The following is a 22122-nucleotide window of genomic DNA, read 5'->3' as shown; positions in this document are numbered from 1 at the left end:
ATGGAATAATTTTTAAATAAAATGAGGAAATTAAGAAAGGAGAGGGAGCGTGAAACACTGGTATTGTTTCGGACTTCGACCAGAGAGAATACTCTAAATCGATCTCCCTCCCTCTCTCTTTCTCTTTCTCTCTCTCTCTCTCGGACCCCATTCACTTTTCTCCTTCATTCTTCCTTTCTCTCACCTCCATTGCGATCTCCGAGCTGAAATTTCATCTGAGCTGCTATCCAATTCTCATTTTTAAAAGATATCTGATCGGGTAAAACGGAAAGAGAAAAAGGATCATCTGTTTTTATCGTCTGCGGGTACGTTTGCGTTCTCGATTTGCGTATTTATGAATGTGGGTTTTTTTTTTTTTGGGGTGGTGAATTGGGAGAAGATTCGAAGCCGTTTTTGCGTGTGTTTAAGTGCTGTTGTTTGGAAGTTCTGGAGAAATTTGAGCTGGCATTTGTATGATGCGTCTGTTACAACATTTGTAATGTTCTTGATGCTGTCGGTGCTCTGATTTGTTGTTTGTTTGGAGGATTTTAATGCGTGTTAGTGTTGGAGGAAGTGATGATTTCTTTTGCTGTCAATTATGTGCTTTGGAGCTTAATATTTGTTATGGTCAATTTGAATTTGCTTGAGATGATTTTTGGCCTTGATTGCGGTTTTTAGCTTGATTTTCTGTTGAATAATGTTTTCTCCTGCCTGCAACTGACTTGAATTTGCTAAAGATCGCGAAATCTGGATACTCATCGTCAGAGCAAGTGCAATATATTGTATGAACTTGAATTGCACATTAACAATAATCTTTTTGTTATAACTTCTTTCCAGGTGGTAGGCTATAAAATTACTTCCATCCGGAATGTTTAATGTTGTCTTTATGTGGGCATGTAAATTTAGCTATGGACGTTATCTAAGCAAGCGATTTGCTTGCTCGGTGGAGGCAAGTGCTTGGGGATTTTGTTCATAATTCTGTGAGGCAGCTAAGTAAGTTTGAGCTTCAAAACCTTGTCAAATGGCTCGGGGCAGGATAAGGGCGAGGATCCGGAGGAGTCATCTCTATACGTTTGCTTGTGGCCGCCCACGGACTACGGAAGAAGAGAGGCCTCATGACTTCGAAGGTCCTGGTTTCTCTCGAATAGTTCACTGCAACCAGCCCGATATGCATACAAAAAAACCTCTCAAATACTGCTCAAACTACATTTCCACAACGAAGTACAATATTATTACGTTCCTCCCAAAGGCCATATTTGAACAATTCAGGCGCGTAGCCAACTTGTACTTTCTTCTAGCTGCAGTCTTATCTCTAACTCCTATATCACCATTCTCCGCTGTGAGTATGATTGCTCCATTGGCGTTTGTTGTTGGATTGAGTATGGCTAAAGAAGCCATGGAAGATTGGCGTCGGTTTATCCAGGATATGAAAGTTAATTTGCGAAAAGCTAATGTACATAAAACAGATGGCGTGTTTAGTCAAAAACCCTGGATGAAGCTTAGGGTCGGAGATGTAGTGAAGGTAGAAAAAGATAAATTCTTTCCTGCTGATTTGCTTCTTTTATCTTCCAGTTATGAAGATGGAATTTGCTATGTTGAAACTATGAACTTAGATGGGGAGACTAATTTGAAGGTGAAACGCGCCTTGGAGACAACGGTAACCCTGGAAGATGATGAAAGTTTCAAGGACTTTAGTGGAATCATAAAATGTGAGGATCCCAACCCCAGCCTTTACACTTTTGTGGGTAATTTTGAATATGAACGCCAGATCTATCCCCTTGATCCTAGTCAGATTCTTCTCCGAGATTCAAAGCTTCGCAACACAGCCTATATTTATGGAGTGGTCATATTCACTGGTTTCGACAGCAAAGTTATGCAAAATTCTACAAAGTCCCCTTCTAAGAGGAGTAGGATTGAAAAACAAATGGACAAAATAATATACATCCTTTTTACCCTCCTGGTGTTCATCTCATGCATCAGCTCTGTAGGTTTCATTGTGAAAACTAAATATAATTTGCCAGATTGGTGGTATTTACAGGTTCCGGATAAGGATGGTCTGTATGATCCTGGGAAACCATGGGTATCGGGGTTCTATCATCTAATTACTGCTCTTATCCTGTATGGCTATCTGATACCAATATCACTCTATGTGTCGATTGAGGTTGTAAAAGTCCTCCAAGCATTATTCATAAACCATGATATTCATATGTACGATCACGAGACTGGAACTCCTGCTCAGGCACGGACCTCAAACTTAAATGAGGAACTAGGACAGGTTGATACAATCCTCTCTGATAAAACTGGAACCTTGACATGCAACCAAATGGACTTTCTCAAATGCTCCATTGCTGGTACTCCATATGGCATGCGTGCTAGTGATGTGGAACTTGCTGCTGCGAAGCAGATGGCCATGGAGATGGATAACCAGAGCCAAAATGGAACACCTCGTTCGTGGCGGAAAAGTGAATTCACAGAATCAGAAATAGAATTGGAAACTGTCATTACTTCAAAAGATGGCGATGTCCGTAAACCTGCTATAAAGGGGTTTGGCTTTGAGGATAACCGTCTGATGAATGGCAATTGGCTTAAAGAACCCAATGCAGATGTTATGTTGTTATTTTTCAGGATATTATCAATTTGTCACACTGCGATCCCGGAGCTAAATGAAGAGACAGGCATCTTTACTTATGAAGCAGAATCACCAGATGAAGGCTCATTTCTTGTTGCTGCTAGAGAATTTGGTTTTGAGTTCTGCAGAAGAACGCAGTCAAGCATATTCGTTCGTGAGAGATATCCTTCCTATGACGAGCCTATTGAAAGGTGAGATCATGAAGATATAGTTTTCTTTTCTGCTAGTACAATTACATTACCTGGGAGCAGTTATCCTGACATGTGATATTTTTCTTTAAATTCAGGGAGTACAAACTTCTCAATTTGTTGGATTTCACTAGCAAAAGGAAGAGAATGTCTGTTATCATTCGGGACGAGAGTGGCCAGATCTTTCTCCTGTGCAAAGGAGCTGATAGGTATGCCGTTGATCATATGTGTTTGAGTTCTAACAGAATCCCCCCGCCAAAAAGAGGAAAGACAAAAGGAAAAGGAGAAGAAGGATCTATAGAAAGGAAAAGTGGCCACCACCAGTTACTCCATTAGCAAATGATTCTTTAAGTATTTTTCTATTTGGGTTCACTAAACCTTATTCCCCTTGTATGATAGCATGTGATTAAGCTATCAGGTTAAGGGCAGGTCAAAAGCTTGATCTATTTAATTGTTTTTGCCACCTCTTTTTGCATCTTTGTGTTTTGGCTGCTCGTCCTTAGCTGTACTGACTGATTTTGCATTTTACGCATCCTTTGCTGTTCAGCATCATCTTTGATAGGCTATCGAGAAATGGGAGAATGTATGAGGAAGCAACAACCAAACATTTGAATGATTATGGGGAGGCTGGGTTGCGAACACTAGCACTTGCTTACAAGAAACTTGATGAGGATAAATATTCTGCTTGGAATGAAGAGTTTGTTAAAGCAAAAACTTCAATTGGTGGTGACAGGGACGCAATGCTTGAGCGAGTTTCTGATATGATGGAAAGGGACTTGATACTTGTTGGTGCGACAGCTGTGGAAGATAAATTACAGAATGGAGTATGTCATTATGAATTCTTTGAAGCTACCTCTCTGCTTTAGCTGCCTCCATAATTATCTCATTTCTCTTAATTACTTCTCCATAGGTGCCTCAATGCATAGACAAACTGGCCCAAGCTGGTCTAAAGATCTGGGTTCTGACAGGTGATAAGATGGAAACTGCAATAAACATAGGGTCTGTTCTCACCAGCAGAATGCGGATTTTAACTATTTTACTATCATATAGTATCTGAATGAAAGCTTTTTGGACGCTAACCAAGTCTTGTTATCTTGCAGATTTGCTTGTAGTTTGCTTCGACAGGGCATGAAGCAGATATGTATAACAACAATGAACACAGATGCAATAGTGCAAGATCCTAAACAGGTCACTACCTGTAGGACCGAAATTTGGAATAATGTTTGGTGAATTAATTTAATTTGTGAAAGTCTTTGTTTTTCCTTCTTCTTCCCCTTTTAATTTATTTATTTTTAACTGAGTAGGCTGTAAAGGAGAATATCTTAAATCAAATTACCAATGCAACGCAAATGATCAAGCTAGAAAAGGATCCCCATGCTGCCTTTGCTTTGATCATTGATGGGAAAACTCTAACTTATACTCTGGAGGATGACATGAAGCATCAATTTCTAAATTTGGCAATTGGTTGTGCTTCTGTCATATGCTGCCGAGTCTCACCGAAACAGAAAGCTCTGGTGAGAGACATCTTTATTCGTCCTTGCAAAGAATTTGTTGTCTGTGTCTTCTGCTATTCATTGATAAAACCTGCTCTGTAGGATATATATGATGCAAGTTACCATTCCCTAAGTTTCACAGTTATATTTCATGGGAACTAGGTAACAAGATTAGTAAAAGAAGGAACTGGGAAAATCACATTAGCAATTGGTGATGGTGCAAATGATGTTGGCATGATTCAAGAAGCAGATATTGGTGTCGGCATCAGTGGCTGTGAAGGAATGCAGGTTGGTTGTAGATATGTCCCACTAGAACCTTTCAACATGTATCATGAAACCAGAATTTTGTACTTCTCACAATCTTTAATACAGTTTTTTATACAGTAAATTCCAAGAAAAATGAAATATGTGCTTGTTTCTGCTTATTCCGAATGTTTAATCAATTCAGAAGCCTGGCTGTCAACGACTCTCCCACTGAGTACCAGCTTTATATGGTGCCACAAACATTGTCCTTTGTTTAATTTTCTTGAAAATGCCGTGACATAGAGTGACATAAAGGTTAAGTGTCATTAGAGCATTAACCCAAGACATAGATGTGTTACCTCCATGTTTATCTGTTTACAGTGCCTATCTGGCACTGTCTAACTGGATTAAGAGGGTTCACCTACCACCACCTATAGGTAGTGAGTGGTTTTATCCTATATTGAACTCTCTGGATAGAATGATCATCTATTTCATCTTATCTTAGCATATTACTTTGAGATAAATGGCTAGATATTTTCAAATTTTGTGATTATTTATATTTGTATGTATACCTGAACTAGTTCTGATAAGATGCATCCAAGTGAATGTGGATCAATTCTTGTACTAAAGGGATATCATTGAATACCTCTTCCATATCAACCATGTTTTGGCTTCTTTTACATTTGATAGATTTGATTTAGACTTCTTAATAGGCTGAGCTTTGTTACTTTATCCACTAAAATGGAATAGCGTTATTCTCTGTCAAGGAGCGTAGAGGGAAGCACATAGTTTTCAGTAATTGCTTCTTGCTGGTAAAAGAAGTTATTGCACCAAGTACAATACCTTGTAATTCTGGCAAACCAGCATCTGGAAGTGCTATATCCTCCTATGTAGCTGTGGCTCTTGTTAATTTAATTTCTTCGTAGCACTTAAATAGCCAAGAAAATCATCTTACTCTCGTGTCTTCATATCATCCAAAACTGGCTGACTTAATATCAGCTTTCTGCAGGCTGTGATGGCTAGTGACTTTGCTATTGCACAGTTTCGATTTCTGGAGAGGCTTCTGGTCGTACATGGTCATTGGTGTTATAAACGAATTGCCCAGATGGTAATCATTATGAGTCAACTGTCTTCCAGTTATGTTCGATTAGAATACTAACTTGAGCTGCGATCTTCCAACTGCAGATTTGTTATTTCTTCTACAAAAACATTGCATTTGGGCTCACAATCTTCTACTTTGAGGCTTTTGCTGGCTTTTCTGGACAGTCAGTGTACGTTGACTGGTACATGCTGCTATTTAATGTTGTCCTTACTTCATTGCCTGTCATTTCGCTGGGAGTGTTTGAACAGGATGTAGATTCTGAAGTATGCTTAGAGGTTAGTTGTTTTGGTGCCATGTAGATTTGCGTACATTAAACTACTCCTCCCCTTCACCCATTGCCTGAAGCATACTATTCTGCATGATGCAGTTTCCTTCCTTGTATCAGCAAGGCCCAAAAAATCTGTTCTTCGACTGGTACAGAATATTTGGGTGGATGGGAAATGGTCTCTACACTTCCGTCATTGTATTCTTCCTCAACATCATTATCTTTTATGACCAAGCTTTCCGTGCTGGAGGCCAGATCGCTGATATGACTGCAGTTGGGACGGCCATGTTTACAGGCATTATCTGGGCTGTCAATTGCCAGATCGCTTTAACGATGAGCCATTTCACATGGATACAACACTTCCTTATTTGGGGCAGTATTGCTTTCTGGTACCTGTTTCTTCTGGTCTACGGTGAGCTGTCTTATGCTCTCAACGTGAATGCCTTCAGAATCCTCACAGAAGTTCTGGCTCCGGCTCCAATTTACTGGACGACCACCCTATTAGTAACGATTGCATGCAATCTCCCTTACCTTGCTCACATCTCATTCCAAAGATCATTCAATCCACTTGATCATCACGTCATTCAAGAGATCAAATACTACAAGAAAGATATCGAGGATCGGCATATGTGGAGGGCAGAAAAGAAGAAAGCACGACATAAGGCGAAAATCGGGTTCACTGCCAGAGTCGATGCAAAGATTAGGCACTTAAAGGGGAAACTGCATAAGAAATATTCAATTGCAAATAACATTAGTATACCACAGACATAATTTTGCATACAAGGTAGTGGTTTCATAATTTTTTTCCCCAAATCTTGATAGTTAGGTTTGAGTGGTTGGGACTCAGTGTCTTGGGGCATTTTTGATTCATTCTTGGTGTAGTTTGTGCCTAGTGTAGCCAGTTGCAGTGAGGTTAATTTGTGAAGCCAAAGCTCTTAGCTTCAAGGCTGTTGTATGTAAAATATTTGTATGATCATCATTAAAGCTTGTGAAAAGAGTAGGTACATATTTGCTATTTTGTAAAGTCTAAACAAAATTGAGGATTGTATGTTTTGTTGCATCTCATACACAATTAATTATCCTGATCTAATTTGATTGAGCCACAAGTGTGACATCTTGAAACCTCTTTCTTGCTGCCTTAATCAAATGCTTCAATCTCTAGTAGCTTCTGCATTCATGGTACCCCAAATCAGCCCCTGTATATATCTGCCATTGCAGTTGTGGATGGAAACTCATGGTACCCCAAATCAGCCCCTCTATACATCTATTTTCAATCTACCTACTCATCATCAATACATGTATTTTTAATTTCCAATTATATCAATATTTACGGTCATCTTTTCTAGAATTATTATTTTTTATACAATCTAATATATATATATATATATATATATTTGTTGGGTTAATTTATAACAAGCGAAGGAAAATAGATTAAAGTAAAATAAATTAATATATTACAACCTTAGCAACGTTCGTTGAATAATTAGCTTATTTTGTTAGGGCTTCATCCAAATTTTATATTGAATTGTCTAAAACGTCCTTTTTAACTTTTAAATTATAATTTTATATATGTGTATAAAACTTTAATTATCTTTATGATAAAGTCTATCCAACATTATTTCTTTTTTATAATAATTTTGATCTCAATTAATAATATTTATTTTTCAAAATTTAGTATTTTAACAAAATTAAAGTTGACATTTGGTCTTATCATCAATTATGTCATGCATAAAAGAAATATTAATAATTTTTAAACAACAAAATATTTTTATAATTATATCAATTTTTAAGAGAGTTGGATGTAGAGGAACGAATAAGGCCACGTATGACGATGTTTTAGTTACATGTATTTAATTATTTAAGAAAAGAAAACCAGAAAATAGGAAATAAAATAAAGGGAGAAAATAAAAAGGGAAAAAGAAAGAAAGGTATGGTAATAAATAATAATTGTTGTTGGTGGTGGTACCTAGGGCCTAGGCTTTGTGTAAAGCGACCAAAAAAATCTGCGAGTTATCGATTAGATCGAAGCAGAAGGCGCCACTGATGAATCCTCGGTGCTTCATATGAAATGCCGATTCGATATTCTTCCTCTCTCTCGCTCTCCAATTCTGCAGTTTTCAGCTTGATTTAATTTAATCTCGAGGGTGGGCAATTGGGGTTTTGAATTTGATTCGAGGGATTGAATGGAGCCGCGTGTGGGGAATAAGTTCCGGCTAGGTCGGAAAATTGGGAGCGGCTCATTTGGAGAGATCTATTTAGGTATGATAGTTGTTCGTATATTTTTAATTTTTGTGGTTTTTCTTTTCTTGTTTGAATTTGATGTTTTTCTGATTTGGGTGGCTGGGTAATTTGCAATTGTTTGTGTTTATTGTGTTTCGCAGGCACTAATATTCAGACGAATGAGGAGGTTGCTATTAAGCTTGTAAGTGATTGAAAGTTTTCGCTCCATCTTTTGTTTGCTTTTTCTTCGAGGGGTCTGGTTCGTTGTAATTGTTGTTTTTATTTTTTTGATATTAACATTGTGATTTGTCAGTTTTATCAGTATTTTATTGTAATTATTGTTGCAAAATGAATATCTGCTTCACAAGTCCAGTGAAAAGATTAAGAATCTGAGGATGTGTTAGTTTTGTATAAACATGCCTTTTCATGGTTTCTCTTATGTTGATTTTTTGAACATTCACTAGTTGTTACAAATGAGAAACATGTGTGGCCTCATATCAAAATCTTTTGAGTATGTATGTAAAGACTAGTCTTCTACTCTTTGCTATCCTTAGTTTCTTGGGGTCATCTGCTCTGCTCTTCTGGAATAATGTAAAATGTACTTGGAGATTTGCAATGTCGAAACGATCAGTAGTTACCTGTCAGTTATACATTTTCTCATGTACTCTGGGTTTCACATAGATAATGATCAAAGGAATCAAAGCTGCATGAAAATTCATACCGTTCACCCACAACTTTCACCAGAAGCGCGCGCCACCCAAGAATCCTGATATTTAATTATTATCTTAACGTTTTTATGCTGTGCGCTATTTCATATAATTCCTTGGACAATGTGTTCTTTTTACACTTATTGCAATACATTTATATCATTTAGAATAGTTTTTTTGCAAAGTTTTCTTATAATGCAATTCAATCGTGTTCAGGAAAATGTGAAGACAAAACATCCGCAATTGCTCTACGAGTCAAAGTTGTACAAATTACTCCAAGGAGGAAGTAATAATCATTTTTGTTGTTCTAGTTTTGAGAATTTTTTGCTATTACATTTTTATTTCTATCAGTGTTCTTACTGGTTCGCAATTTTCAATTCTGGAAGCTGGAATTCCAAATGTCAGATGGTTTGGGGTTGAAGGAGACTATAATGTTCTTGTGATGGATTTATTGGGACCTAGTCTTGAGGACTTGTTTAACTTCTGTAGTCGGAAGCTGTCTCTAAAGACTGTTCTCATGCTTGCAGATCAGATGGTATGATGTTCTGTTCACTTGTGTTGGCTCAAGGATTTAGACAATTTCATATTTCAACATATCCTTGGAAATTTCAACTTTTCTTTTCAGATTAATCGGGTTGAGTTTATTCACTCTAAATCTTTCCTGCATCGCGATATTAAGCCTGACAATTTTCTCATGGGCTTGGGGAGGCGCGCAAATCAGGTACTCATTTTTCCTTATTTTGAAGTTTGCCGTATTTTATTAGCCTTTTTTCGTTGATAATTTTTGGAAATCATAACTCAATCAATTCACATGCAGGTTTATGCCATTGATTTTGGACTTGCCAAGAAATATAGAGACTCGTCAACCCATCAACATATTCCGTATAGGTAAGATCTCTATTTAAAGATATCCATACCTAATCATCTGTATTTTTCTTAAGCATTATCTCATTTCTAGGTCATCTTGTTATTTGGCCAATATAATTGAGCAAATTATACTGTTTGATGCAGAGAAAATAAGAATTTGACTGGAACGGCCAGATATGCTAGCATGAATACGCATCTTGGCATTGGTATGCAATCGGCTATGCCATTTCTTTTACCTCTCTGATCCTTGAGATAGAGTATACCTGATTAAATGTTGTTCTCATGTTTGATTCTGTTCTACTGGATTGACCAATGCATAGAACAAAGTCGCAGGGATGATCTCGAATCGCTTGGATATGTTCTCATGTACTTCTTAAGAGGAAGGTGTGTGCATGGACCTGCCTTGTTTATTTTCTCTATGTTTAGTTCTTGTGATATTTCTGCTGACCTCTCCAAAATATGTAGCCTGCCTTGGCAGGGACTGAAAGCTGGAAACAAAAAACAGAAATATGAAAAAATTAGTGAGAAAAAAGTTTCAACCTCCATAGAGGTAACTAAAATTTTACTTTGCTTCTGATTCCCAGTGTATTTACTGTTGCCTGAGATTGACTCTGAAGTTCAATATGTTTATAGGCTTTATGTCGTGGCTATCCCACTGAGTTTGCTTCGTACTTCCATTATTGTCGTTCACTAAGATTCGATGATAAACCAGATTATGCTTATCTGAAGAGAATTTTCCGTGACCTCTTTATTCGCGAAGGTTTTGGCATCTACCTGACCCGTCCAACATACTCTTATTTTTATTCAGTTTTTATCCTATCACTTTCATTATATGCTTCTCTCTTTACTCGGCCGTGGCAGGTTTTCAGTTTGACTACGTTTTTGACTGGACTATTTTGAAATATCAACAATCGCAGCTTGCCAATCCTCCATCTCGTGCCCTTGTAAGTAATTTCAATGTTTAGGCTTACCTGCTCTTGCCCCCAAGACGGAACCTGATGAATTGTGGGACAGGGTACTGCTGCTGGAACAAGTTCGGGGATCCCACATGCTACTGCTGACAGACAATCAGGTTATTCTTCAGCATCTATTCATGCCACATCATAGTGGGTTGCATCTCTTGGTTCCCTACGTGTGCAGCTGTTAATTCTACAAACCAGCTCTGTCTTTCTGGAGCCAAGTCATTTTGTGCAGGAGCTTTTACTCTTCTGCTGTGGCATTCAGCTTGCTATCATCTATAGCCTCATAGTTAAATGGATTTCTACAATTTTTATGCAGGTGGTGAGGAAGGCAAGGCCCCTGGGGGATCTGGAACTGCAACTCGTGGCAGAAACTTTCTAAATTCTGGAAACTTGTCTAGGCAGAAAGGTCCAGCTGCAAATGATGCTTCCGTAAGGCTAACCCCACCTCTCCCTCACAATCCTGTCTCTAACAATGCTTCCCTGTTTCTTAAATGCTAACAGTTACTTATTTGGCAGTTGCATGATATGGCTTTAGCTTATTGGTTCTATTTGTCCCGCTCACAATTTCTAAGGGTGGTTGCATGATCTAACTTTTATCTCACCGAGTTCTGTTTTTTCAGTTATCCAGTTCTAACATTTTCCGGCAAATTGGATCATCGAGGCGGCCTGCTGTCCCTAGTACCCGAGATGCAGAGGGTTCTGGCAATGATGACCCTTCACGTGCTCGTACCTCGGATGCACTCCACAGAAACTCCAGTGGCGCCCAAAGAAGTTCACCAGTAGTATCATCGGATCATAAGCGCACTTTATCTTCTACTAGAAACCCAACAAACATAAAGAATTTTGACGCCACCCTCAAGGGCATCGAGGGCCTGAACTTTGGCAATAATGATGAGAGGGTGCATTCTTAGCCGGATTTTTCTAGCTGCTGTTTCTCGATTATTCCCCATGTAAATATCAGAATGCTATAACTATTAGCAGCCAGGGGAATCTGTCACTGTATCCGGCAAAAAAATGCTGCCTAAGCAAATCGGAATCAGTACAAGATGCAGATTGAGTGAAAAGCACACGTAATAAAGAAGAGATTGCTGAACTCGAGATCACCCAACTGGAGATTCATTTTGTTGTATCAGCAGTTTTAAGAGACTCCGGTGTAGTTTCACTTAGATAATGCTTTTATATCTGTTTTTCTTCCTCTCTTAATGAGTTAATGTTGTACTCAAACATTCTTTTGATCTGCCAACATGATGTCTTGTGGTTATGGAATTCTTTCACTCTATTAAGTTGTTGCTAAGAACTTAATGTGGAATAAGTTCATCTTTGATGCTTGTGTAGTGCCTAAAATTAGCTTGTTAGCTCTCTCTCTCTCTCTCTCTATATATATATATATATATATATATATGTATATTGTAGGCGTGTTATTCTGTTGGCCCGCACAACAAACTTTTCATCTTGATTGAATAGACCACCATGCAGTAATTGCACTAGTAATTGCATGGGCCAACTTCAGTCAAAGGATTCAATAAGTTGTCTGTGAGGTAGGTTATTGCACATGTTGTGCGGACTTTAATGCATGTTTTGAGGGTACTAAATAAATGTCTTTAAATGTTCCCATGTGCGATGCTTTTAATGTTTGTGGAAAATGTGTTCATTCAGTCAGATACACAGTGCTAACAGAATTGTACACATGCATTAGTTAATGTCTGCACAAACTTTAAGAATAAATGAACTTTTCTACTTGGTTTATGAGTAAGAAGTTGCCTGTTTCTTAACACAACACAGAGTGAACTTTTCTTGCAAAATATTCTTCAGTCTACTTACATCATTTTTACTCTTGAAATAAGACCACTTGTAATCACAAACTTATTACCAGAAAGAATATATACAATCAAAACACAGAATTTTGGTTTCTCAGAAGCTAAATCCGTGCGCTCGTGAATTCTTGATCACCGTCATCAAGAACTACACAACCCTTGATGATCATCAAGAAACAGATGATGTATTCAACTACCTCATTTCATTACAACCCAAAAATCATCAGTATCCCATAGTTCAATCCTTTCTCAAGATTTCCAAATTTCAAAACATCCTCAACATCATCCTTGCATACTGCACTGCAGCAAAGCTGCATATAACCACAAGAAACCCTGAAACCCCCCAAAGAAAAAACGAAGAAAAGAGAAAATTACAATAATACTCACCCCAATCGCAAAGACGGACAAAACAAATCACCAAAATCCATGAACAAGATGGTTGCAGGTATCCTTGATCCACCTAAAGCTCTTCCTGAAAGAACCCTTCATTCTCCCCTCCACTGCATATGCCTTATACCCAGCAACTCTCTTCTTCCTCTGCAGTTCTGGGTCAACAATCAAACTCCAATTCCTCTTTGAAGATGATGACCCACTCTTCTTGATCTTCACCTCCTTAAAGTCGGTATCACGATTTTGCGGAGGGTTATACCCAGAAGTGCTGTGACTCCTCAGCTCATGCATGGTTCTTGGCTCTACTGATCCAGCTGGACCTTCTCTGCTTGATTTGGATCTTGAGAATTTCTCCATGTCTGAGAACACAACACAGAGAGAGAGAGAGAGAGAGAGAGAGAGAGAGAGAGAGATACAAAAGGGTTTCTTGGAGAAGTTGTTTCGTTAGACTATATTCGAAGTCGTTTTCTCCTTTTTTGCATGTTGTTGCATGAGGCTGGTGATGTGTGCCACGTGTGGGGGCTTGACCGTTGAATATTCATTCACGTACAAATTTAACCATATTAGATTTCTATTGCAAATGTTGCGGTATCTTTTATTTTATTTAAAATACATACACCAAATTTTATGTAAGAAGCTTTTTTGTATACATAACGAATAACAGTACTCAAATAGAAAATGTAACCCAATTTAAAACAAAAACACATGGGAAGCTTTTAGAAAAGAAAAAGGAAGTGGTAGAAATTGAAGCCGACAGGTTTATGCATTCTCAATTGGGACTGCAAAATAAATTAAATTATTTATACGCAATTTATAAAAGTTCTTTTAAACTTAAATCAAACTCGATTTAATTAGTGTAAAAATAATAAAATATATTTAAAAATATCGAATTACTCGAACTCGATTCATGTTTCGTTCAATTAAAGTTTAATTGTATTTGTTAAATTAATAATGATACCAAATTTAAATATAATTTTTCAAAACTTAAAAATAATTCAAATAAATTTAAATAATAAGTATTGAGTCGGATTCGAGTTATTTAGGCGTGTATTTCAACTTGTGATGGTGTGTAATGTGTGAATGATTTAATTTTACAAGTCAACATTATCAGCCTGGATCATTGACCACACCTAACATTAATTTGACTGCATTTATTTCTTATATTTCCAGTAATTATAGATGTATATATATTCATTTATATGTATAAATGTGGAAAAAATAGGGTGAAAGTGGAATAATTACACTATTATATAAATAGAGATATATATTGCACAAGCATAGGTTTAATTTTTTCACCAGAATAGACCAAAAACACTTAATTGAAATAAATAAAATATTTGATAAAAACTGATAAAATTATTAAAAATAAATAAATAAAGAGATTGATTATTTTTTTTTAACAAAAAAAGACATAAAGTATATGTAGGAGTATTTCGGTCATTTCTCATTTAATTAACTAAAGTTTGTGGGCCCATAATCATGGGTCTGGACCAAAAGGAATGGGCTTATTGGCCTATCTATGACCTTTATATTACTACCAAGTCTTGATCATTTTCTTGCTCTTTGGGATCGTCTTTGTGAGTATGTATGAAAAATATTTAATATTTAAATGGCAATCAACCTTCTGAGAGCTACTTGAGACATTATGTTTGTAATCAAAATCGAGTCTGTATATTCTATTTTTAAAATAAGATCTAATATTTTGAACTTCAATTGCTCATACATCAAAAGAAAGTTCACACTATCAAATTGAGTCGTTTAAAAGTAAAATATTGATATCATCGTTATATATAGAGTGTAACTATCTACACCCCACAGTAGAGAAATGAAGATTGGAGTATGATATATTATTTGGTTCTATTTTCTAACAAATGTGCTTAACAAGGGATAAAAAAGTGCAAGAATTAGAGATAAACTTCATTTAGAATTAAATGAAATTTTGGGCAAAAGAATTGAGTACGTTACAGAAATCCTAACTAAGGATAAAATTGCAAAGGTTATTACCAGGCTCCCAATTTCATCAGCAGCTGGTAACAAACAACCTTTGCAGAATAAATTGACAATAACCAAAAAAGAAAACCATAGTAACTAGCAATAAGAAAAAAGAATGAAGGGAGCCCTTTACTGAAATAAAACCCAAAAAGACCACCTCAAAGAAGATCGGCAACGTTGGACGGAAGTTCTTCGATGACAACGTTGTAGAACTTCTGGATGTCGTGGAGCATTCTCTCGTCATCCTTCGTCAAGAAGTTGATGGAAACTCCTTTTCTCCCAAACCGTCCACTTCTTCCGATACGGTGCAGATAGTTTTCTGGCTGTGTGGGGAGATCATAGTTTATGACAAGAGATACTTGCTGAACATCGATACCACGAGCCAAGAGGTCGGTGGTGATGAGAACGCGAGATGAGCCAGAGCGGAATTCGCGCATGATGATGTCTCGAGTGTTCTGGTCCATGTCTCCATGGGTGGCCGAGACAGTGTGGTCCCGACCTCGCATTTTGTCGGTCAGCCAATCGACCTTCCGTCTGGTGTTAACAAAGATGACGCTCTGTGTGATGGCTAGCGTCTCGTAAAGGTCACAGAGAGTCTCCAACTTCCACTCTTCCTTTTCAACATTGACGTAGAATTGCTTAATACCCTCAAGAGTTAGTTCGTCTCGCTTAACCAAGATCCTTACGGGTTTGTTCATGAACTTACGGGTGATTTCTAGGGCTTCTGGAGGCATTGTAGCAGAGAAGACCCCAACTTGAACTTTAGTTGGAAGCAACTGGAAGATATCATAAATCTGACAAAACGAATGTCCCATTATATTAGTACAGTCTAAGAAAAATGAAAAGGACTACATCCACGTATGATGAAATGGCAGCTCATCTTGCAATAACAAGAAGAGTCGTATTCAGCACATATGTTCCATACACATGTTGCAGAATGTATCACTTTAAAGCAATCAGAGAAAGTGATGTACCTGATCCTTAAAACCTCGTGACAGCATTTCATCTGCCTCGTCCAAGACAAACATTCTGATATAATCAGCACGAAGTGACTGTCTCCGTAACATGTCAAAAACACGGCCCGGGGTGCCAACAACAACATGAACCCCAGCTGAAAGAATTCGCTGATCTTCACGGACGCTGGTTCCACCTACGCAAGCATGAACCTTAACACCAAGGTAGTCGCCCAGAGCTCGCATAACTTTCTCAATCTGTTGAGCTAGTTCTCTAGTAGGTGCCAAAACCAACGCCTGGCACTGTGTTAAACCATAATCAAGCTGCTGCAAGATGCCAGAACAGAAGGTAGCAGTTTTTCCAGTTCCAGATTGAGCCTGCTGAATAACATCAAGGCCCTTGCAGAATGGAACAATGCCCCTTTGCTGGATGGCAGAGGGCTTCTCAAAGCCTTTGAGTAGAAAAGAAAACATCAACACATTATTGAGGAGCATTGTTACTTCACATGACACAAAAGGATAACTAGGGAAAAAAAGGCTAATGGTAGCATTCATCCGAATAGAACTTATTGGCATAACTACTCCATTACCAATCATAGCATATAAATTATAACATCTTTTTGATAAATATAACGGGCACCAAAGCAATTTATCTAAAAACGAAACCAAGGTGTTGCAAACATACCATAAGCATAGATGCCTCTAAGGAGGTTCTCTTGAAGACCCATAGCATCAAAACTATCATAAACCTCATCATAAGATGTGAAGAATTCTTGTCCATCAGATTGAAGCCTGCACCAGGAGATTAAAATGACATAAAACATCTCTATTTTCCATTACAAATATTTTAAAGAAAAGGTTGGGGGGGGGGGGGGTGGGATTATTAATCATAGAGGAAACTTACAATTCATTCATCTTTGTATCATAGTGACGAGTATCAAATTGTGATCCTTCCGGTGCCAAACCTGCCATAACTGGATTTTTCTTGACATGTCAGTAAATCTACATAGGAAGAACTGGACAGTCATTCAAGAAAAGAGCTGAACACTTAAGACAAGTCACTGCTAGTACATCATTTGGAGGGAACAGTGACAAACATCCGACTATAAATATAAGAAAAGACGAAACTTAAAGTTTTTTGAGCCACATAAAGCCAGATATTTCTCCTTTTCGAAGAAAAATGTACCAGAAGAGCCAAACTTGCAGGCCATACAACATGGATTACAAGCATTAAACTTCCGTTTTCATGTTTGGGGACGATATTCATAGAAGCAAGGGCTATCATACAACAGGGAATAAATCCCCCACAAATGGTAGCCCTTTTTCCTTCTCCCCACAAATTCATCCCACGAGTGACATACTCATTCAGAGATTTTAATAACACAAACAGCTGCAACAGAACCCCTGACGATCGCTAGGGAAAATTTCAAGTACAGAAAAAAAACCTTCACACCCAATTTTAACCATAACCAAAATACAATTCACCCAATCTTTGGAAAACTATACTCCACACCATGCAAAATCAATGTGTCAACCCAAAAAAGAAAATGACCAAACAATATACACATGTGAATGACCCCTTAATCTAAAAGCTTATACTATTGGAAATTAATTAATGTCCCTACCATGCCAGTCATCCACATGTGAAATACTTTTTCTTAAGGCTAGCAAATCGAACGTATTTTTTTTTTTTTCATTTTATTAGTAAATGGGATGCACGGTGGCAATGAGATTCAAACCAAGAATTACAATAAACCACATTTTATTGGTTAAGTCTGATATATATTGCTCTCATCCAAAAGCTTATGCCCGACGGACAGAAACAATGTGAAATATTTAACATCTCTAACAATGAGATCTTATTCCATGGCCAATCACACCCGACGTTAATCAGCCATCTAGAGAGCTTAAACAACGTACATAACTATCACATTACAATCACTGATCTTTGGCTCCCAAATCAAAACCAAAGAATCAAAGGCACTTAAACACAAGGGCAATAAACAGATCATAACAAAGGTTTAGAAAAGAAAAGGATTCATAGATTATACATATAATCTCAAGATCCCAATAAATAAAACAAAACCAAGGCATCCCCCCATCACCACCCACCTCAAACAAACAAACAAATAAAAAGAACACATAAAGAAAAACAGATTCATCATTAAAAAGCTATCGCCTTTTACCACAAAAAACACACATTACATATCAAAAGCTGCCTACATTTATACAAACAAAAGAACTAAACATCGCGCAACAGAGTAGAAACCAAAAAAAAAAAAACACAGATCGAACCTTTGAATCAGAAAAAAGAAAATCCTGGGAATGGTTGGCGTCTGTGTGATTGGTCAAAGTGGTGAATTACTCCTCGGATCTGCGCCGCGGAGTGAGAGAAGAGAGACGAGACGTTGCAAGAAGAGATAGGTGGTTTTGTTGTTTGCAAAAATTGTGGGTGGCTTCAAGAGCTGCCCTTTATATAATGGGCTTTGCCCTTTGCCCTTGTCCTATTGCAATTCTACCTCCTCTTTTTGCTACTTTTCACTTTCCGAAATTGCCCTTGCCAAATTAGGATTAGGACAAATTTAAATCCACAATTCTTTTTGTTCTTTATCAATCTTGAAATTTGAAGTACATACATTTTAGAAGGATCAATGCTGATTTTTCAACTTAATTTAGTAAAAAAAAATTAATTAAGTGTATAAATAATTATAATATAAATGTATATTATTTACATGATTTTTTGTGTTTAAAAGTCATTTTACTAAGAAAATTTAGCTTTCATTCTTAATATAAAAAATGAGGAAGGCCCAACTTTAATTTATGTAAGTGGGCTTTGGACGAAAGTAATTGAATTCACTTCTGGGTTCAACCCAAATAGACCCACTCATGTAAACTTGGAGGCCCATTCCAAGTCTTATGCTTTGACTTGGAGCACATTTTCAGAATGAATAATTTTTACCTTTTGCCATGTGTAAAATGAGAGAGGAGATTGCTAATGATGTGTCTTATAAATAAATTTGAGGTCATGCGTTTGAGTTTGATAGAAAGTGTGGGTATTTCTTTTACTTTTGAGGATTTATCATAATTTATTTTATTGATGTATTGATTAAATCGATATATACACAATTATAAAAATATTGATGTAATTATGTAATTTTTTGTTCTATTTACAACAAAAAATAAAATAAAAATTGAAGGAATATTTTTACCGACTTTTATCTAGATTTAAATTTAAATTTGTGCAAAAGAATAAAAAAAATAGATGAATTCATATTTATAGATTTAAAACCCATAATAATTTACGATGTGAACTCAAAAAAAGAGTTGCACGACTTCAAGTCATATATAACATAAAATTATCCCAACTTCTACGGTCTGTTTCTAATTGTGAATCTAAATTATTTGATTCTAAATGCATCAATTCAAACACAAATATTAATTAATTTGACAAATAGGAATATAAGAATTTTTATTCGTAATTAGGAGTATAGGTGTTTAGTTTATTTTCATAATAGTATATGTATATTATTTTTTTGAAATTATTAGTTGATTTAAAATTATTATTGCATTGCATGTCAAATATTGTAATAATATAAATATCGATGGATTTTTGAAAACATAAATCAAATTTATAATTATTAGAGCTTGAAGAAAAGAGAATTACTTACTATTGTCAAAGCAATGTTCCGAATTCCAAGTATTATTGACGGTGGAATGTCGAAAATGCCCATGGATGTAGGGTTCATGAAGCAAAGCAATATACCACTGCTGTAGCGCAAATTCCATCATGATTTCCATCTCTTCATTTCTCGTCGTTCCCAATGCCCATCCACCCTTTTTCTCTCTCTAACTCCTCTCTCCACTTATAAACTCTATTGCAATCTCCGCATCCAAATTTGTCATCTGTGAACACCCTAGATCTTCATTGCCCTCGCCAAAAATCCCCAATCGAAGTTGAGGTAGCAACTAATCATAGTTCTTATGTTTCGATTCATCGTAAACTTGATTTGCTGTGAACTTTGCTGATTCAGATCTTATAATCAGTTGTATTCGTTTTTAGAATTGATTTTGGGCCGGTATTTGGGTTTTAGCTGATTGGTTGGTTACTGTGAAATTCAAGTAAATCAGGCAGTGAGTTATGGATAGTTTGTTTGAATTTTGATCTGGGTTTGTTTGGAAGATGTGTGATTTAGCTGAAAAATGATTTCTTGCAGACTATTGAATCAGGTTATATGATTCGGATATCTGAAAGTAGGTGAATCTGTCTTTTAAATACACTAATATATAGTAGCACACTGTATAGTACTCGCCCATTAGTCAGCTGTGAGAACTAAGTGAAAAGTGGATAGTTATGTCGATAGTTCCTCATCTTTGATCTGGGTTCATCAAGAATGTTAATGTCGTATGGCAAATTGACTATATCTATGAGCTGCTGTGCAGAGACCCTTTTTAGAATCTTTCATCTTACATTATTCGGAATGAGGTGGGTGAAATATGTGAATGGAATCGATAACTTAACTGGTAATTTAGATGCTAGTCTTTGGCTTATGTATCAGAATTTTGTCATATGAAAGTCCTTTTTGTCTATTATGTCTCCTTTTATTGTAATTTGTGTTGTTGTCTTAATGAATGCCAGAGCAAGTCTTTTAAGAATGGCTGATGACAATGCGCCAAGTGAAAACCACATCAACTCTGGTGATAATACTGTTCCCTCAGAAAACGAGAATGAAATATCCATTGATGCCTTGGCGAAAAAGGTCCAAGAGTCTCTCTCACTTGCAAAGAGGCATAAGTTTTGGGAAACCCAACCTGTTGGACAGTTCAAGGATCTAGGGGATACAAGCTTGCCTGAAGGCCCAATAGAGCCGCCAACACCAGTTTCTGAAGTGAAACAAGAGCCTTATAATCTTCCAGCTCCTTATGAGTGGATTACATGTGATATAGACTCTGAAGAGGTGTGCTCCGAGGTATATAGCTTGTTGACCAATAACTATGTTGAGGATGATGAGAATATGTTCAGGTTCAATTACTCGAAAGAGTTTCTCCGCTGGGCACTTCGCCCTCCTGGTTATTATAGGAGCTGGCATATTGGAGTGAGGGTGAAGAGTTCGAAAAAGCTGGTTGCATTCATCACTGGTGTCCCTGCCAGAATCCGGGTTCGTGATGCTGTTGTCTTGATGGCGGAGGTAAACTTTCTATGTGTTCATAAGAAACTTCGATCAAAAAGGCTTGCTCCAGTCATGATTAAAGAGGTTACACGGAGGGTTCACTTGGAGAATATCTGGCAAGCAGCTTATACTGCTGGTGTTGTCCTTCCTACGCCCATAACAACCTGTCAGTATTGGCACAGATCTTTGAATCCAAAGAAGCTTATCGATGTTGGGTTTTCTAGGCTGGGTGCAAGAATGACAATGAGCCGGACTATAAAGTTGTACAAGTTGCCAGATCAGACGGCAACCCCCGGATTCAGAAAGATGGAACCTCATGATGTTCCTGCAGTTACTCGTTTGCTTCGGAATTACTTGAAGCAATTTGTCGTTGCACCAGATTTTGATGAGGATGATGTGGAGCACTGGCTGCTACCAAAGGAAGATGTTGTTGATAGTTACTTGGTTGAAAGTCCTGAAACTCATGAAATCACCGACTTCTGCAGTTTTTACACCCTTCCCTCTTCTATACTCGGCAGCCAGACCCATTCTGTTTTGAAGGCTGCTTATTCTTATTATAACGTGTCCACCAAGACTCCCTTACTTCAATTGATGAATGATGCCCTCATAGTTGCCAAGAAGAAGGATTTTGATGTTTTCAATGCTTTGGATGTCATGCATAACGAAACCTTCTTGAAGGAACTGAAATTTGGACCCGGAGATGGGAAACTTCACTATTATCTCTACAACTATCGACTGAAGCATGTTTTGAGATCATCCGAACTTGGGCTTGTGCTTTTATAGATTGGGATTCGGTCAAAGATTCCTGGGCACTTTTGTAACTTATGTGAACTCTTATCTTTTCATGGCGCCCCCTTATAATTCCTGTCCTGCATGCATGATTCGCATTTCAACTTAATGTGAAACTGAGAAATAGATGAATTTTGCAACTGAGCATTTGTACTAGGTTTATGTTGAAACTGGGATGAATTACTATTGTTGGATAAATATTGCCTCTGTTCTGGTGTATATTTTCTTTGCTTCTATCCGGCTCAAATTTGCGGGCAGGCTGATTTTCCGGCAATAATTACAGATGCTTCGCACCTTTTAACTCTGATGCGGAAAATTTATTTCACTAGTTTCTGTTGGCAGGTTCTGGTAGCAGTAATTT

General features: G+C 37.2%; 5 protein-coding genes across 6 annotated transcripts; 3 read left to right on the top strand and 2 right to left on the bottom strand.

The window, feature by feature from the left end:
- Positions 1 to 51: 51 nt before the first annotated feature.
- LOC105163377 (putative phospholipid-transporting ATPase 4) lies at positions 52 to 6998 on the top strand. The gene is made up of 11 exons (XM_011081696.3): positions 52 to 305; positions 817 to 2799; positions 2895 to 3005; positions 3344 to 3620; positions 3707 to 3795; positions 3897 to 3984; positions 4101 to 4310; positions 4452 to 4577; positions 5542 to 5640; positions 5718 to 5909; positions 6002 to 6998. The coding sequence occupies exons 2-11, from the start codon at positions 1001 to 1003 to the stop codon at positions 6668 to 6670; spliced, it is 3660 nt and encodes a 1219-aa protein (XP_011079998.2). The 5' UTR covers positions 52 to 305; positions 817 to 1000; the 3' UTR covers positions 6671 to 6998.
- Positions 6999 to 7837: 839 nt separating this feature from the next.
- LOC105163372 (casein kinase 1-like protein 2) lies at positions 7838 to 11934 on the top strand. Of its 2 annotated transcripts, XM_011081685.3 has the most exons (14): positions 7840 to 8158; positions 8281 to 8321; positions 9043 to 9112; positions 9213 to 9361; positions 9452 to 9547; positions 9644 to 9714; positions 9838 to 9899; positions 10014 to 10077; positions 10159 to 10243; positions 10327 to 10453; positions 10555 to 10637; positions 10708 to 10765; positions 10972 to 11084; positions 11276 to 11934. In XM_011081685.3, exons 1-14 carry the CDS (start codon positions 8083 to 8085, stop codon positions 11564 to 11566), a joined length of 1386 nt encoding a protein of 461 aa, XP_011079987.1. In that variant the 5' UTR covers positions 7840 to 8082; the 3' UTR covers positions 11567 to 11934. The 2 variants fall into 2 exon arrangements, with proteins under 2 accessions (XP_088738051.1, XP_011079987.1); XM_088881925.1 differs by having other exon boundaries at positions 7838 to 8158; positions 10014 to 10243.
- A 698-nt stretch (positions 11935 to 12632) lies between these two features.
- On the bottom strand, positions 12633 to 13310 carry LOC105163364 (uncharacterized). Its single transcript, XM_011081680.3, has one exon. The coding sequence runs from the start codon at positions 13214 to 13216 to the stop codon at positions 12884 to 12886; it is 333 nt and encodes a 110-aa protein (XP_011079982.1). The 5' UTR covers positions 13217 to 13310; the 3' UTR covers positions 12633 to 12883.
- A 1453-nt stretch (positions 13311 to 14763) lies between these two features.
- LOC105163354 (eukaryotic initiation factor 4A-8) lies at positions 14764 to 18264 on the bottom strand. The gene is made up of 5 exons (XM_011081668.3): positions 18100 to 18264; positions 16709 to 16778; positions 16490 to 16596; positions 15826 to 16256; positions 14764 to 15645 (listed from the first exon to the last, which is right to left on the bottom strand). Exons 2-5 carry the CDS (start codon positions 16774 to 16776, stop codon positions 15010 to 15012), a joined length of 1242 nt encoding a protein of 413 aa, XP_011079970.1. The 5' UTR covers positions 16777 to 16778; positions 18100 to 18264; the 3' UTR covers positions 14764 to 15009.
- Positions 18265 to 19576: 1312 nt separating this feature from the next.
- On the top strand, positions 19577 to 21980 carry LOC105163343 (glycylpeptide N-tetradecanoyltransferase 1). Its single transcript, XM_011081659.3, has 2 exons — positions 19577 to 19763; positions 20441 to 21980. The coding sequence occupies exon 2, from the start codon at positions 20457 to 20459 to the stop codon at positions 21753 to 21755; it is 1299 nt and encodes a 432-aa protein (XP_011079961.1). The 5' UTR covers positions 19577 to 19763; positions 20441 to 20456; the 3' UTR covers positions 21756 to 21980.
- The last annotated feature ends 142 nt before the right edge of the window (positions 21981 to 22122 follow it).

Source organism: Sesamum indicum, linkage group LG1 (genome assembly GCF_026168435.1).
Source record: "Sesamum indicum cultivar Baizhima isolate 11 linkage group LG1, ASM2616843v1, whole genome shotgun sequence".
In the NCBI taxonomy this organism is placed as follows: Eukaryota; Viridiplantae; Streptophyta; class Magnoliopsida; order Lamiales; family Pedaliaceae; genus Sesamum; species Sesamum indicum.
Note: the sequence above shows the minus strand (reverse complement) of the source record. Positions and strands in the feature narration are given on the sequence as shown.